The 14,058-nt window shown below is 44.6% G+C and overlaps 1 protein-coding gene across 15 annotated transcripts in view; it reads left to right on the top strand.

The window, feature by feature from the left end:
- Positions 1-14,058, top strand: part of IQSEC1 (IQ motif and Sec7 domain ArfGEF 1) — a 302,794-nt gene that overhangs the window by 257,678 nt on the left and 31,058 nt on the right. For all 15 annotated transcript variants that reach the window (XM_063164350.1, XM_063164352.1, XM_063164353.1 and 12 more), the window contains 2 exons: positions 3,037-3,316; positions 3,872-5,136. In XM_063164350.1, coding sequence (XP_063020420.1) covers positions 3,037-3,316; positions 3,872-5,136 — 1,545 coding nt within the window. The remainder of the gene's footprint in view (positions 1-3,036; positions 3,317-3,871; positions 5,137-14,058) is intronic.

Raw genomic sequence — 14,058 nt, 5'->3', positions numbered from 1 at the left:
CATTTTTGTGTGCTGGCAGTTTTAGTGAGTGCACAGATAAAAACCACCCCTGTAGCCCTGCAGTGACTGCTCTTGTTCTGAGTCTGGGTTACAGAATCGGGTTGGAGAAGCCCTCCCAGGCCACCGAGTCCAACCATCCCCCAGCAGTGCCACGGCCACCCCTGCCCCGTGTCCCCAGGTGCCACATCCACACGGATTTTCAACTGTCCCCCCCAGGGAGCAGAGCAGCCAGTTTCTGCAGGAGAGGGCTGGCAGGAACAGGGCCAGAGCTTTGCTGAGGTCCCAGCAGGTGACATGCACAGCCTGTCCTCGCCCTGAAGCAGCTCGCCCTGTCCCAGGAGGAGAGCAGGTCGGTCAGGCAGGACCTGCCTTTCCCAGCCCCACGCTGGCCAGCCCTGCTCCCCAGGTTGTGCTGACGCTCAGGGTGACCTGCCCTGTGACCTGCCCAGCGCTGAGGTCAGGCTGGCACACCTGGAGATCCCCAAAGTGCCCTTCCAGCCTTCTTGCAGAGGGCTGTTGCATGTCTGATAACCTGCCGTGGCCCAGGCCTGCTGGGAGCTGGCTCGGTGAGCCCTGCTGCCAGCTCTGTGCTGCTCCCTCCCTGCAGCAAGCCAACTTGCCATCCTTGCAGCTTCACACAAGTCATATTTGTTGACATGTTTTTCTTCTCCAAACATATGTGAAGTAGAAGAAGTAGAAAGCAAGCTGCTTTTCTTGGCCAGTGAAGTTTCACTTTAATGAAATAATTCATATGGAGGTTCAGCTGCTCCTGGGAGGCCGGGAAGAGCTGAATGGGGGAAAGCCTTAAAGCCTGTGCACGTGTGTTTGCTTGGAAGAGCTCTTGTTGTGCCTGTTGTAAATGTAATTATTTCCATGCTTCAAAGGTCGGGTGGCAGGGAATAGGCCCATGAGCAAAGTGAGAGCGAGCATTACAGTCAGTCAAGCATCACATTTATACCTGGAAAAAGTACAAAAGGCAAACTAAAAATTAAGAAGGAACCCTTAACTTTAGTCAGAACTCTGGGCAGATATCCTTCCAACTTCTTGTGATTAGGGCAGTGCCCTTTTTGTTGAGGAAAAGGTTAAGGGATCCATGGAAGGTAGTGTTATTAAAATGTCAACAGGAGGTTATAATCAGCATGGAAGGGGTATTAAATAGTTCACAATGCAAGGGTGAGGAAGGCAGAAAATGTCAACAGAACCGAAGAAGATAATTCCAGCCTTCCTGTTAAAAACAAATTTGCCATGCTTGTATGAAAAGTACTCACAAATAAACTTGCAGCTAGGATGTGCTGTCCAAAATAGCACAGCTCACAGCTGGCAGAGCAGAGGAAGGAATTTCAGTGTTTAAAAGAGAATGTGAAGCAGCTCAGTATCATACCGTGTCTTTAATGGATGCTTCAGAGAGAATGACCTGTTTGTTTTTAGCGGGTGCTTACACAGTTTCAATGTCACTGCAGAACTCTGCATAGTTTATCATTTTTAAGTTGAAAGCCAGCTGTATCACGGAGGGAAAGGGATTAGTTTCCTGTCAGCTTCCTTTTTGGAAAAAGCAATGTGTGCACACTGCAAATATTTCCAGTCTGGGTTAAGTATGTTTGAAAATACCTTTTGGTTGGATCATATTTTGATAGGCAAAGAGAGAGGACTTGCTTTCAGTTTTACATGTTTATAGAAGCATTTTAAGAAATCTAAGGGGCTTTTTTTTTTCTCCTTCCCTTTAAAAAGTACAAACTGTTCAAGCTGAGAGAGTTTGGCCGGGGTTAACCCTCAGCTCTTCAGTCGGTGGAGAACATTCTTTCAGAAATTGCTCTGTACTTTTTGAAGGGACAGCTGAGAGACAACAGGAGGGCTTTGGCTTTTAAGTACAGATGAACGAAGGAAAAAAATACAGGGTGTGGTGGGAATGTGGAGTTTTATTTCTTTGGAGTTTGGATGTGCCGTTCCTAAAACAAAAGGTAGGGGAAGTGCTGCTTGTGTTGGTGCATGTGTGAAGTGTTTGCTGAGTCTTTTCAGGAACTGAAAAAAAATAAATCGTTTTTCTGTCAATGTTCTGTGTGCACAGGATGAGACAGACAGTAAATATTGGTGTGAAACATGAAAAGATGGAAGAGTGAAAGTGCATGTATGGCAATGTGAGCGTGCCCTCCTGCAAACACAACCCAAATACAAATTGCTGTTAGTCATCAGTACTTCAGAATACACCTAGGGCTCGGTTTTACAATGTTTCTTATTGTGTGCATCCCTTTTAATAGAAAAGGTGTTTTTCCTTTCCTTTATTCCTTAGCAATAACAGCATTTGTGTGAAAACAACGTAGTCTCTTTGCTAGATGGGTGCTATTGAGCTTTCTTCATCTGAAACCAAGTTGCTTTCATTAGCTAGAAACACCATCCCTTGGGATGCTTTTACTCCAAAACCTACCAAAAGTATCCCATGGGAGCAATCTTTCACTTGCAGGGAAATAAATGAGATTTCTCTTGCAAATTCTTTTCCCAACTTCAGTTTTTAGAAACATCGTAGCTCTCAAGATCCATTAAATCCCTATCTCCATGAGAGTAATCCTTTTATGTCAAATTGTAATATAAAGGTAAGAGAATATTGCTTTAATTGGTCAAAGCAAAGAGAGGCATAAATAAGCATCTGTCATTTTGAATGGAGAGGCTTGGAAATAAGCAGTCTTTTAAGAAATTAGAAGTTTGCATTCATTTTACAGAGCGACTTACTCAGGATATTATTAGAAATTAGTGTATAAAGTTAAATAATGCTTGAAACCTCCATTCTCCTGTTTGGCTTATGCTCTAAAGATGTCATGGGCATGACAGATTGAGACTTGCAAAAACTGCAGCACAAACTGCAGCAAAAACTGAGGCGTTTGTCATGAAAGCCACATTACTTGAAACACCTGCATGCAAACAGCAAAACTTGCTGGGTGCCTACACAAACTGAAACTAAAGCAGAACTGCGCTGTTTGCTGGGGAGAATTTCGGTGTGCTGGGCTCACCCGAGGCTTTTGCTGTCTCTCTCTCGTTGTGCAGCGTTGAGGGGGAGGCTCCCAGCAGCGAGACCGGCACGTCCCTGGATAGCCCGTCCGGATACCCGCAGGGCCCTATAACGCACAGCTCCGCCCTGAGCCCCGAGCACTACGAGCACCCCTACGGGCTCTACTCCATCGCGCCGGGCCAGCAGCGAGCCCGCCGGCCCAAGCTGCAGCACTCCGCCTCCATCCTGCGCAAACAGGCCGAGGAGGAGGCCATCAAACGGTCCCGGTCGCTTTCCGAGAGCTATGAACTCTCCTCAGACCTACAGGATAAGCAGGTATTTGTGCTCTGCTGCCTCGTGTGTGTCTGTGAATTGGGAGAAGTCTTTTCCAGCATCACTTCACTTGGGACTCTTAACTCTGTTGTTCTTTGTCCCATACGCCTTCCCCACCTCCTAGAGGAAAGTGTAAAAGATATTAACAGTTTAATTAAGATTTAGTCGTTTTAACAGTTAATACTGTTAAAAGTAAAAAGAGTTCTTGGAACTGAGATTGTATGCTCCGGGAGTGTATTAGAATGTAACCATGCAAAATGTTTTTCTAAGAAAATGAGTAATTTTGAAACCCAGGTGTTTTTGTTGTCACAGAAAGGAAGGAAGAACTTATTGCAACTGATATTCTCTTACATCTGTGAGGTGAATTAATATGCTTTTGTATTTTATGGTGGAAATTGCAGATAACTATTCTGTTCATCATTGGAATTTTGAGTTTTTACTTTCAACCAATACATATAAAGTCTATTAAAGAGGTTACGAGCGTGAAATGTTTTTGTGAGGCGTTCCCCTTGTCCCGAGCTGCACGAAGTGACGAGGGGTGCGTGTGTTCCCTGGCAGGTGGAGATGCTGGAACGGAAGTATGGGGGCCGTCTGATCACCAGACATGCTGCCCGCACCATCCAGACCGCCTTCCGCCAGTATCAGATGAACAAGAACTTCGAGCGCCTGCGCAGTTCTATGTCCGAGAACCGCATGTCAAGGCGCATCGTCCTGTCCAATATGAGAATGCAGTTTTCCTTTGAAGGACCTGAGAAAGTCCACAGCTCCTACTTCGAGGGGAAGCAAGTTTCTGTTACAAATGATGGGTCAAAGCTGGGCTCCCTGGTACCGTCGGAGTGCAACGAGCTCGGGGAGACGGCGACCATGAAGTCCCCGGCGGCGTCCACTGATTTCTCTGATGCTATAACAGAACTGGAGGATGCTTTTTCCAGGCAGGTGAAATCCCTGGCGGAATCCATCGACGACGCGCTGAACTGCCGCAGCCTGCACGCGGATGAAATCCAGAGCGCGGAGCAGGTCAGGAGCCGGGAGATGGAGAGGGAGAGCTGCGCCCCGAGCAAAGCAGCGATGCACAACGTGGATCACAGGAAGCTGGACGAGATGACGGCGTCCTACAGCGATGTCACGTTGTACATCGATGAGGAGGAGCTGTCCCCGCCCCTGCCGCTCTCCCAGTCCGTGGACAGGCCGTCCAGCACGGAGTCGGACTTGAGGCTCCGCTCCGTGAACTCTTCCCAGGAGTACTGGTCCATGACCCACAAAGACGATAAGTTAGACACTGATACGAGCTGCAGGAGTACCCCATCACTGGAATGCCAGGAGCAGAGGATGAGGATGGATCACCTCCCCCTGCTCACCATCGAGCCGCCCAGTGACAGTTCCGTGGACTTGAGCGACCGCTCGGAGAGGGGCTCGTTAAAGAGACAGAATGCGTACGACCGAGGCATCCCCAGCCAGCAAGGCAGCCCCAAACATATCCCTCACAGCATTCCTGCCAAGATCATCACCCGGGAGGAGCCGGAGGCCAGGCACAGGGCTAGGCCCATAGACAGTCACTTGGCCATCAATGGCACAGCAAACAGGCAAAGCAAGTCAGAGTCTGATTACTCTGATGGAGACAACGACAGCATCAACAGCACTTCCAACTCCAATGATACAATAAATTGCAGCTCAGAATCCTCTTCTAGGGACAGCCTAAGGGAGCAAACCTTGAGCAAACAAACCTACCACAAAGAGACTCGAAACAGCTGGGATTCCCCTGCCTTCAGTAACGATGTTATCAGGAAACGCCATTATAGGATTGGGCTGAATCTTTTTAACAAGTAAGTACAGCAGCTCCTGCCTTCCTCTCAGTGTCACTGAGAATGAGCCAGGAATATTCTTCTTGTAACAGGTAAGGTAAGGCTGGTGTCTGGTACTGACCTTTCAGTGAATAAAAAGGTGCTTGTGGTGACTGTTCATGTTCAAGTTTAAGTTGATGTCTTCATACTTTAACAGCTTCAGGAGAAAAAGAAAAAATGTAATTATGAGTGTAGGAATGGTAGTAAATTATTGAAGATTAATCCAACTCCCTTCTTGGGGAAAAATATGGTGGCTTGATCCCGATCCATTTTTTTGTGTTATGTTATAAAAAATTCAGATTTTTCCTGCCCTAAACATGTAGGTGGTGTAAAACTCATTGGATAGGAACTAGAAACAACATGCAGCATATGAGGAGTTTCCTTTTTAACACTGGCAAGGCCTGGAATTTGTTCAGTAGATTTCATTAAAACTGTGATGCTAAAAGCCAATGCACTGAATATTTTTTTATACTAAATGAATATTTGTCATTTATCACAGAACTATCACAAAATTTGTATTTCTGCCTATGACTAATAGTTTTCCTATGTTTTCTCTGTGGCTTGAGTGATTTCAGGCCTCCTTTTCAGATAGCAGTGCTTTGATGTGTTTGGATTGATAGGTTGGTGGTTCCTCGTGTATTTGTTCTAACATTGTAGTAAGTTAAAGATTTTTGCTGCCATCACGTGAGCTGTGCATTACAGCCCCAAGTTTGGCTGTAAACACTTCCAGGTTTAGTTTTTAATCTGTGTGAAAATGCCTTTATGGGAGCTTCCAGCCAATTGGAATTATGCAAGTCATAGGATTGCTGCTTGTGAGGTTGAATGGGTAGGAAAATACTGCAATTGGCTCTTTTTTAGAAAATTGGAAAATAACATCCTTGGCAGGGCAGGTGGGGAGGAAGGTGTTGGTGCTGTTGGCTGACATTTAACATTGGTGTTTGCCTGAGTTTTGCACAGCAATTGAGCCTCGAGCAGTCAATGCTCAGTGAGCCTCAGGCTTGGTAAGAGTCTTTTGAGTCAGCTGCAGGAGGGTGTAGGGAAAAAGTGAATGGAAAAAGTGCCCAGGCAGCATGCAGGGGTGAATGAGAGCATTGAAGCTGTCAGGTGCTGCTAGTGACACGTCAGTGGGAGGCTGAAAGTGAAAAGTAAACATCAGGAACAGACAAGAATAGAGGCAGTTGTTTGAAACAGATCAAAGTGACCTTGCTGCACAGATTTGCACAAAGATAAACCTGTTTTCTGTATTGTTCCGAGGTGATGAGCAGCTCCTCAGCAGTGAGTGCTGCAGGACAGGACTCTGCAGAACTCCAGGCAGCACCTCTGAGTGCATCTTTTGCTCTGTGTGATTTCCTTTTCTCCACTGCATTTTATCTCCAGCATTGAAAGCAAAGTGAAGACTGTCATTACTTTCTGCTAAGTCAGTGAGATTCTGTTGATTCCTCAGACAGTCCCCAAATACCCCACATATCCCACATGTCTTGGGCTTTGATTGTGGCCCTTCAAGTCTGAAGATTGTGACATTTTCCATAATGTGCAGTGTCAGGTATTGAACTGTCATAGAGTGTGATGGTACATAAATCTGTAAATTCTTTTGCGGAGCTGGAGCACCTTCAAAGCTTTATTCTTGTGAAAGCTCAGGAGTCTCTAGGGAGTGCATCAGGTGGGATTGCAAATTGCATCTGGAGGTGAGTGGTGAGTGCAGTGGCCAGGTCAGTGCAGCAGAGTCACTTCACTGTCTGTTCACCACATTATCTTCACAACAGATTTATGATCCTAAAAGGAGGGAGCAGGGGCAGCACTGGCAGCAGCTGCTGGGAGGATGTGTGCTCCACCCAGGAGGAAGCACTGAAAGAAGTGGCTTTGAACTTAGCTACTACAAGAAGGCAACTTTTTTTTCCAAATGTCTGCATCTACCAGAGGAAATTTTAGGCATGTCTTTTACAAGGAGTTCAGGTTAATTTCATCGTGTCTTTGAAATCTTTCTTGCAAATTAAGATCCCAAGCCTTAATTAACAAATGTCCCTTCTTTGTGGTACATGAAGCTTGGCTGAAATGCAAAGAATTAAGAACCTTAAAGAAGTGCATAAATTGTAGCAAATACTTCTGCTTTGTTGAGCAGAAGTGGTAAAAAGGATTAGGATTTTAAAAGCATGGAAAGTCACTATCATCTTAATTGAAATTTCAGTTTTTAGCTTTTCTGGCTTTCCTTCCTTTCTGTTATTTTAATAACAATTTTCAGAAGCCAAAGGACAGTTGTCTTATCAGAGGCCCTTTGTTAGGATAGGCAGTTATGGGTGGGGTAAAAGTTGAGCACAGCTGGTGGTCAGTTCACTTAATCACTGATAGATGCAAAACATCAGAGCACAAAGCTCCCAGGAGAATGGACAACACAGAACATTGGGAAAAAATTATAGGCAATTGAAAATCACTTTTCTGGGAGTTCTGTGGGAAGGTGTCCCTACCCATGGCAGAGGGTTTGGAAGAAACCATCTTTAGGATTCCTCCCAGCCCAAACCATTCTGTGGCTCCGTGATCATCACTCGATCACAGAATTTTTTTCAAAGTGCAACTTGGCCTTCAATTTGGAACCTGAGTGTTGATTAAAGAAGTGCACTTGCACTTTTCAAAGGCATTTTGTAGCAGCCCCTAAGCTAGAAGGTAAAGTATCTCCCAAAATGGAATGATTTCTGCCAAAGGAATGGCAAGTGAGTAACAGCTTCTGTGCCCTGCCGTGGCTGTGAATGGCAGCAGTGATTCCCCCTGGCAGTGTGTGTTCCATTCATTCCTCCCCAAAGGAAGGGCTGCAGGTGCATGCCCAGAGTGCAGCAGCTCCCAGGGAGCCTTGGGCAGGCCAGCTGTGTTGAATTGGGCATTTTCTTCAGTGGAGCTGGAAAGAGATGTGGACTGGGAGAAATGCACTAGAAACCATTCCTCCCTCACAGGCAGAAGGAAAACACTACCTAGAAAGGTTTATTTTGCAGGCTGCAAATCCTGCCAATGCAAATCCAGCCTTCGAGACTGGTTTGCTTATAAACAAGGCTTCAAGAGGCCTTTTGACTGCTGCTTTAAAAACAAAAACAAGGAGAAAAAAAAAAAAAAAAAAAGAAAGAAGAGCTGTGATTTCATTCTCCTGTTTGTTTTCACTGCAGGCTGGAAATACCAGGTTTACCAGTTATTGCACCCCATTCTGGTAGGATTTTCAGGTTCCATCCTGCTACTGATGCACCGATGGTTCTGAGAGATTAATGGCAAGTGTTTAACCTCAGCAGTGTGAGATGTGTCCTGCCCATGGGTCAGCAGTGCAGGGCTGGCATTCTGTGCACGGGGAGTGCCACAGAGCCTGGTGCCACCAGGGGGGTGACAGGGGTGTGTGGCTGCCGGGTGTGTTTGTTGCCAACACTGCCCGGGGTCACTGTGTCCCCTGGCACACCGGGCAGGGCCATGGCAGGGACAGGGACAGGGACAGGGCAGTGCCTGCTCAGCACTCCTGGGCACAGGGCACAAACACCTTCTGTGTCAGCAAAATGGGGACAACATCTGAGTGCTTTGAAAACTTGTTGCACCATGCCTGGTGTTGCAGAAGATGGGAGATAAGGGTTGGCGTAGCTCAGACTCAGTTTTTGATCTAGCAGAGCCTGGAGTCATGTTTAGTGTCTCCTTTGGGATATCAGCTGTTGGCAGGCACTGTAAATGGTCCTCCCATCTGGCAGGGCTCCTGTGGCATTGTGTTCCTTGCCATGGGAGCCAGTCTTGCTGGTGCTGATTGCTGACATTGCTGGTGAGGAGAGGCAGCAAAGTGCAGCCCAGGGGCTGTTTCACTGCTCTGAGCTTGATGCCAGGGCATAGTTAAGGCTTTTCAGCCTAATCCTACATGTACTTCTTGGGGATACATGAACGTGACACCACTTTACAGTGCTAGAACAGAGCCTGGGCCAGCAATAATTTTACAATAAATTTTCCCAGATTCCTTGCACCCTCCACCTCCCTTCTTTTGTCCTCTTTTCCTCTCTGGAAAGGGCAGTGGCAGATGGAGAACTGTTCCCCACGTGTCCTCAGTGCATTACAATGCTCTGTGCTGAAGGGTTTGCTGTAGTTTCTTTTATAAAAGGCCATTATCAAGGTTCCTGCTATTTCTAAGTTCTCCTGAAGGATTTATTGACAGAGACAAAAAGGCTTCAGTATCTGTTTGCAATATGCAATGATGTTTCATCGTTAGCCCTGAAAGCCCTACTGGCTTCCTTTATTGCTCAATGGGGAGGATTTTATTCCAATTTAAAACCCACTGTTGATATGAATTGGATACTAATTCCAGGAGCAGACTTTTCCCAACATTTCTGGATTCCCCAGAATATTAATTTAAGAAGGGTTTTTTTTTTTATTTTACTAAGCAGATATGAGTGGAATTTGCTGGGTGCTGGTGGGATTATACCAAAGACAATATTACAAATTACAGTTTCTAGATAAATTCTTGTTGGAAATCTGAGGCACACAATAATAATATTGAGAGAAGGCACATTTTTCATTTTCCATGAAAGCAGCTTTAACTGTTCAACAGAGGTATAAGGTTTCCATCATTTTCCATCTCCAGGTAGAGACTGAAGGTAATTTGGATTCCTGCATACTGTCACACTCAGAAAGTGCTGCAAGCTTGGTTTCTATTTGAAATCCTTAAAAGTTTCCAAATGTTGCTTACTTGGTTTGTAAAAAACAGTTTTGCAAGTAGTAATTAATTTAACTCCTGTAATAAGTGCACTAATCTGGTGTTCTCAATTTACACCCATCATGCTCATAATGAATTTCAGTTAAGATGCTGAACATACTTCTGTATTGCTTAGAGTCAGTCTCATCCATTCTAGTATCTGGTCTCTAAACATGTGCTTTTGGACCGTCCTCCTTTCAATGTGAATTTGGAAGCTTATTGGAAACATTTCTAATGATTCTGAACTTTGTAAATACAGATTGAGTAGGAGGGAGAATGTGTAAATCAAACTGAGTTCATTCTCCTCACCTTTGAACCAATTCTTTTATTTTGCCAGCTGATCCCTAATATCTTCAATGATTTTTTTTGAATGATTTGATAGAAAGAGGAAGGGGGAGAGAAGAGGCTTGGCCAGGATTTCACAACAGAGCCATTTGCTGTCCTCGTGTGTGTGCTAAGAGGGACTTTACTGTTGTTGCAACATCTGGACTGCAGATTATTCAGGCGCAGTCGCTTCCAACAAAAATTAAAATCAAAGCGCTCCATGTAACTTGTCCTCTAACATGCCGAGGAGTTAGTAAGAGGAGAAGAATGTTCTTAGTATGACTCTCATTATTTCTAAAAACATTTAGCCTTAAGTGAGAACACCCAAAGTAAAAAAAAGCTTTGTGTGTTTTGCTTTGTTCTGTGCATGTTTTATCTTTTCTCCCGGAGGAGCCATTTTTCCTCCTTTCTTTTCCAAAACAAGTGCTTGGATTAGCATAAATTATATCCCATCCAAACCAGCTGAAATGTAGAACCAATAGTAAATTGAAGCACTGGGTTCAAATATGGGCATGGGGATTCCTTTTATTGCCATTAAAAGGCAATATAAACTGTCCCAAATGTTGGAAGCAAATGTGGCTTTGCTGGAAGCAGCAATAGCTGAGTGTGAGTGGCCCTGGATCCCTGCAAGAGCCATTACCTCATCCCTGCCTCCAGCTCCTGCTGCCCTTAAACATTCCAGGCACACTCCTTCCTCCCTGCTACGTGCCAGGAATGGGAGCTGAGCTTTGACAATGCCTGCGTGCCTGCTGTTGGAAAATGAGCCCATGAATGGAGGAATTTCGCTGGCTGAGCAGCTCCAGACAGCGAATGATGGGGCTCCAGGTGCCTGAATTGGAATTCCTTCTGTCCAAACATCTCCAGTGGTCAAATGCTGAGGGTGACAGATGTGACCAGCTGCCTTTGCAGGAATGCAGGGGACAGCTGGCATAGAGACATGGGAAGGCTGTGTAGGAAAAAGAGTTGAGGAAAAGGGAAGGTCCAATGAACGCTTTCTTGTGTAACAGTTCATATCTACCAACTGGATTGGGGATTTGTAGGTTGTAATTGGCAAATCAGAAGATGTTTAAACTGTATTGCACAAAAGGTGTCCCTTTCAAAGGGAATGTGACTGACAAAGTTTCCCATTTTTACTCAGCAGAGTTGCAGGACTTGAAGCTGAAGTGCTTCTGTTTGGTGTAAGTGTGGTGAGGTGTGGAAGGAGGATATAGGGCAGGGACACAAGAAGACATAAACACAGGGACTGTTCCTTAATTTAAAGGACACAGTCATCCTAAAGTGTTGTTCCTTACAACACTTGCATAAACATGAGGGCAACGCTCAGCCCTGGCACACAGCTCTGAGAGAGGCAGCCAGTTTTCCATATGTCTTGTCCCAAAGTGGAATGTGCTTTGCTCTGCTGGCAGCTACAAACTCCTGCCCCTGCTCTGTGAGAAATGCAGCGGGGTCAGAGGAGGTGAGAACAACCTCACAGAGTGTTTTGGTTGGGTAATTTAACTAAAATATTTCCTTCTTCTTGCCTCCTTTCTTGTGAGGAAGGAAGGAGTGGGGGGACAAAGCAGCAGTGCTCACTGCCAAGGGAGGGAATCATGAGGAGGTAGGAAATGCTCTGGCAGGATGACTCAGGGCTGTTTTCACTAGCAAGGACATGTCCAGCTACTGCACTGGAGTCCTTGGGGTGTGCCTCTGTGCCTCTCCACTGTGCTGCCTGCTCTGTTCCTCAGCAATGATGCTTCTTACACGGGAAAATCCTTTTTCTGAAACACCTTTAAACTCCATTTCCCCTCCTTTATTAGAATGAGCCAGACTTTCTGCTCAGGAGCATTTAGGTGCCTTTGATACGCTTTTTGCCCTTTGATACACTTTTTACCCTTTTATAATCAGCTCTGATTCAGGCAATAACTTTTCTGACCAACCTAAACATTCAGTAGCAGTAATAATGTTCAATGTATAATTTCCTGGCACCTTGTTAGGAAATTATGCCATAAAGAAACTGGTTGGCCAGGCAGAAAGTCATGGTAGAATCATGTAATACAGTTGCCCAATTTCATGAAAATATACATCAACAGAGTTTCCTCTCTTTATTTTGCTCCCCCACCAAACAGAACCAGGCACTGAGATCACTTCCTGGTGAATTCTTTCCTTAGTGGCATGAGTGGAAATTAACTTTTTGTGAACAGAGGTTACTCCAGGTAATTTGGTGCGATTGCAAGTGTGCGCTGACCTTTCCATCTGTGGTTGGAGGTCTTCAATGAACTTCAGAGAATTAATATCCTAATGTGGGAGAAATCATCCCCACTGGGGGCAAACTGTGGTGCTCCTGCCCAAATTATGGGAATAGCGATCTTCCTGTTTCCATGAGATGCAGAAGGGAGAAATGTGTTCTTTTCTGGCTTATTTTCCTCACGCAGGGATTTTTTTTTGTAATTACCAGAAGATGCAATTTACAGCCAGTTTTTCTTTCTCTTCATTGAATAGTTGTGCAATTGAGAAAAGTACAGCTCAGGGTTCCCACTCAGTTTCTCTCATTTTCCTCCTCTCAATCCCCTTTTGCCTCACTGTGGAGTGAACTCTGACAAGTTGGTTTGGCACTAGTTTGGGCAGTATTTTAAGGATATTGGTTTTTTCCTTCTTAGCCAGAAGGTTTAAAATAGACCTAGGGATTCTCTTGGCTTCACTGCAGCAGCAGTGGGCTCTTCAGCAAAAGCAAAGCAAAAAGTACAACCATAGAAACAAAACTGAGCTGTGTGCCAGACTAAGGAGAATGTTCAACTAGCTTGTTATTGCCAGCCTGGTTATTTAAAAATATTTAACTTCTTCAATGATTCTAAGAAAAGTCTTAGGTTCTTGCATTAAAAAAGCCATCCCTTTTTTTTAGTGTTGAAGTAATGCTTATTTTTGTGACAACTGTAAATATTTTCAAAATGAGATCACTGGTATCAAAGGCAAGCGAGATTATTATTATTATTATTATTATTATTATTATTATTTTTTTTTTTTTTTTTTTTTTTTTTTTTTTTTTTTTTTTTTTTTTTTTTTTTTTACTGAGGGCTGGCATCATAGCTGCATTAAACACTCTACCTCTGACATGAAAAGATTTCTTTGGCAGCTGTATGTTTGTGAAGTGTTCCTGTTTGCAGTGAGTTTCTAACAGCCTCTAGGAAATGTTTCTGTACTTCTGGTTTGCTCCTTTTCGAATCGTCTCAGTTTCCCTGTAGCAGAGACAAGGAACCAACAAACACAGGTGTGCCTTCAGAAATCCTGGAGTTACAGAAGTTTCAGCAAGCTGGCTTTGCCCCCTTCCCTCAGTCAGCTGTCAGAGCAGTGTGCTTGTGGTTGTTTACACTGTTCATAAATCCCTGCTTTAATTCAGATGGTACTTCTGGCATTGCTGGCTATTGGAAATGGCCCATGCTCGTTTGTTAATTAATCTCTCATTTTACAGCTCTCTTACTGGCTGAGCTGTAAAAGGAAATACAAAGATTTCATGTGGTTTAGGGTGTTTGTAAGCTTTACAAATTCAGCTTGTCAGGAATGGGCAAGGCTTTATCCACCTTAGTGCTGTGGTTTTGTGGCAGGTTTCTGTTCCAGGCAGTGCTTGTTACTCCTCCTCTCCTTCTCTTGGCTGCTGTGGACACAGGCACTTGATCCACACTGTGGCTTGGATACTACAGTGATGGTGCAGCTGTGGGGAGTGCTTGACTGGATTAAAAAAATAATAATAAAAACCAAGCCAAACCAAACCACCAAACCATGCTGAAAAAAAAAAATAATAAAATAAAAAAAAGGCAACAACAAAAAGAAAAGAAACAAAAAAGAAACCCAAACCCAAAACACCTTTTTGGCCTCTTTCAGTTTGTCAGAAGCCCCAAACCAGCCAC

Source organism: Melospiza melodia, chromosome 10, assembly GCF_035770615.1.
Source record: "Melospiza melodia melodia isolate bMelMel2 chromosome 10, bMelMel2.pri, whole genome shotgun sequence".
Classification (NCBI taxonomy): Eukaryota; Metazoa; Chordata; class Aves; order Passeriformes; family Passerellidae; genus Melospiza; species Melospiza melodia.
The sequence above is the reverse complement of the archived record's forward strand: the minus strand, read 5'-3'. Positions and strand labels throughout refer to the sequence as shown.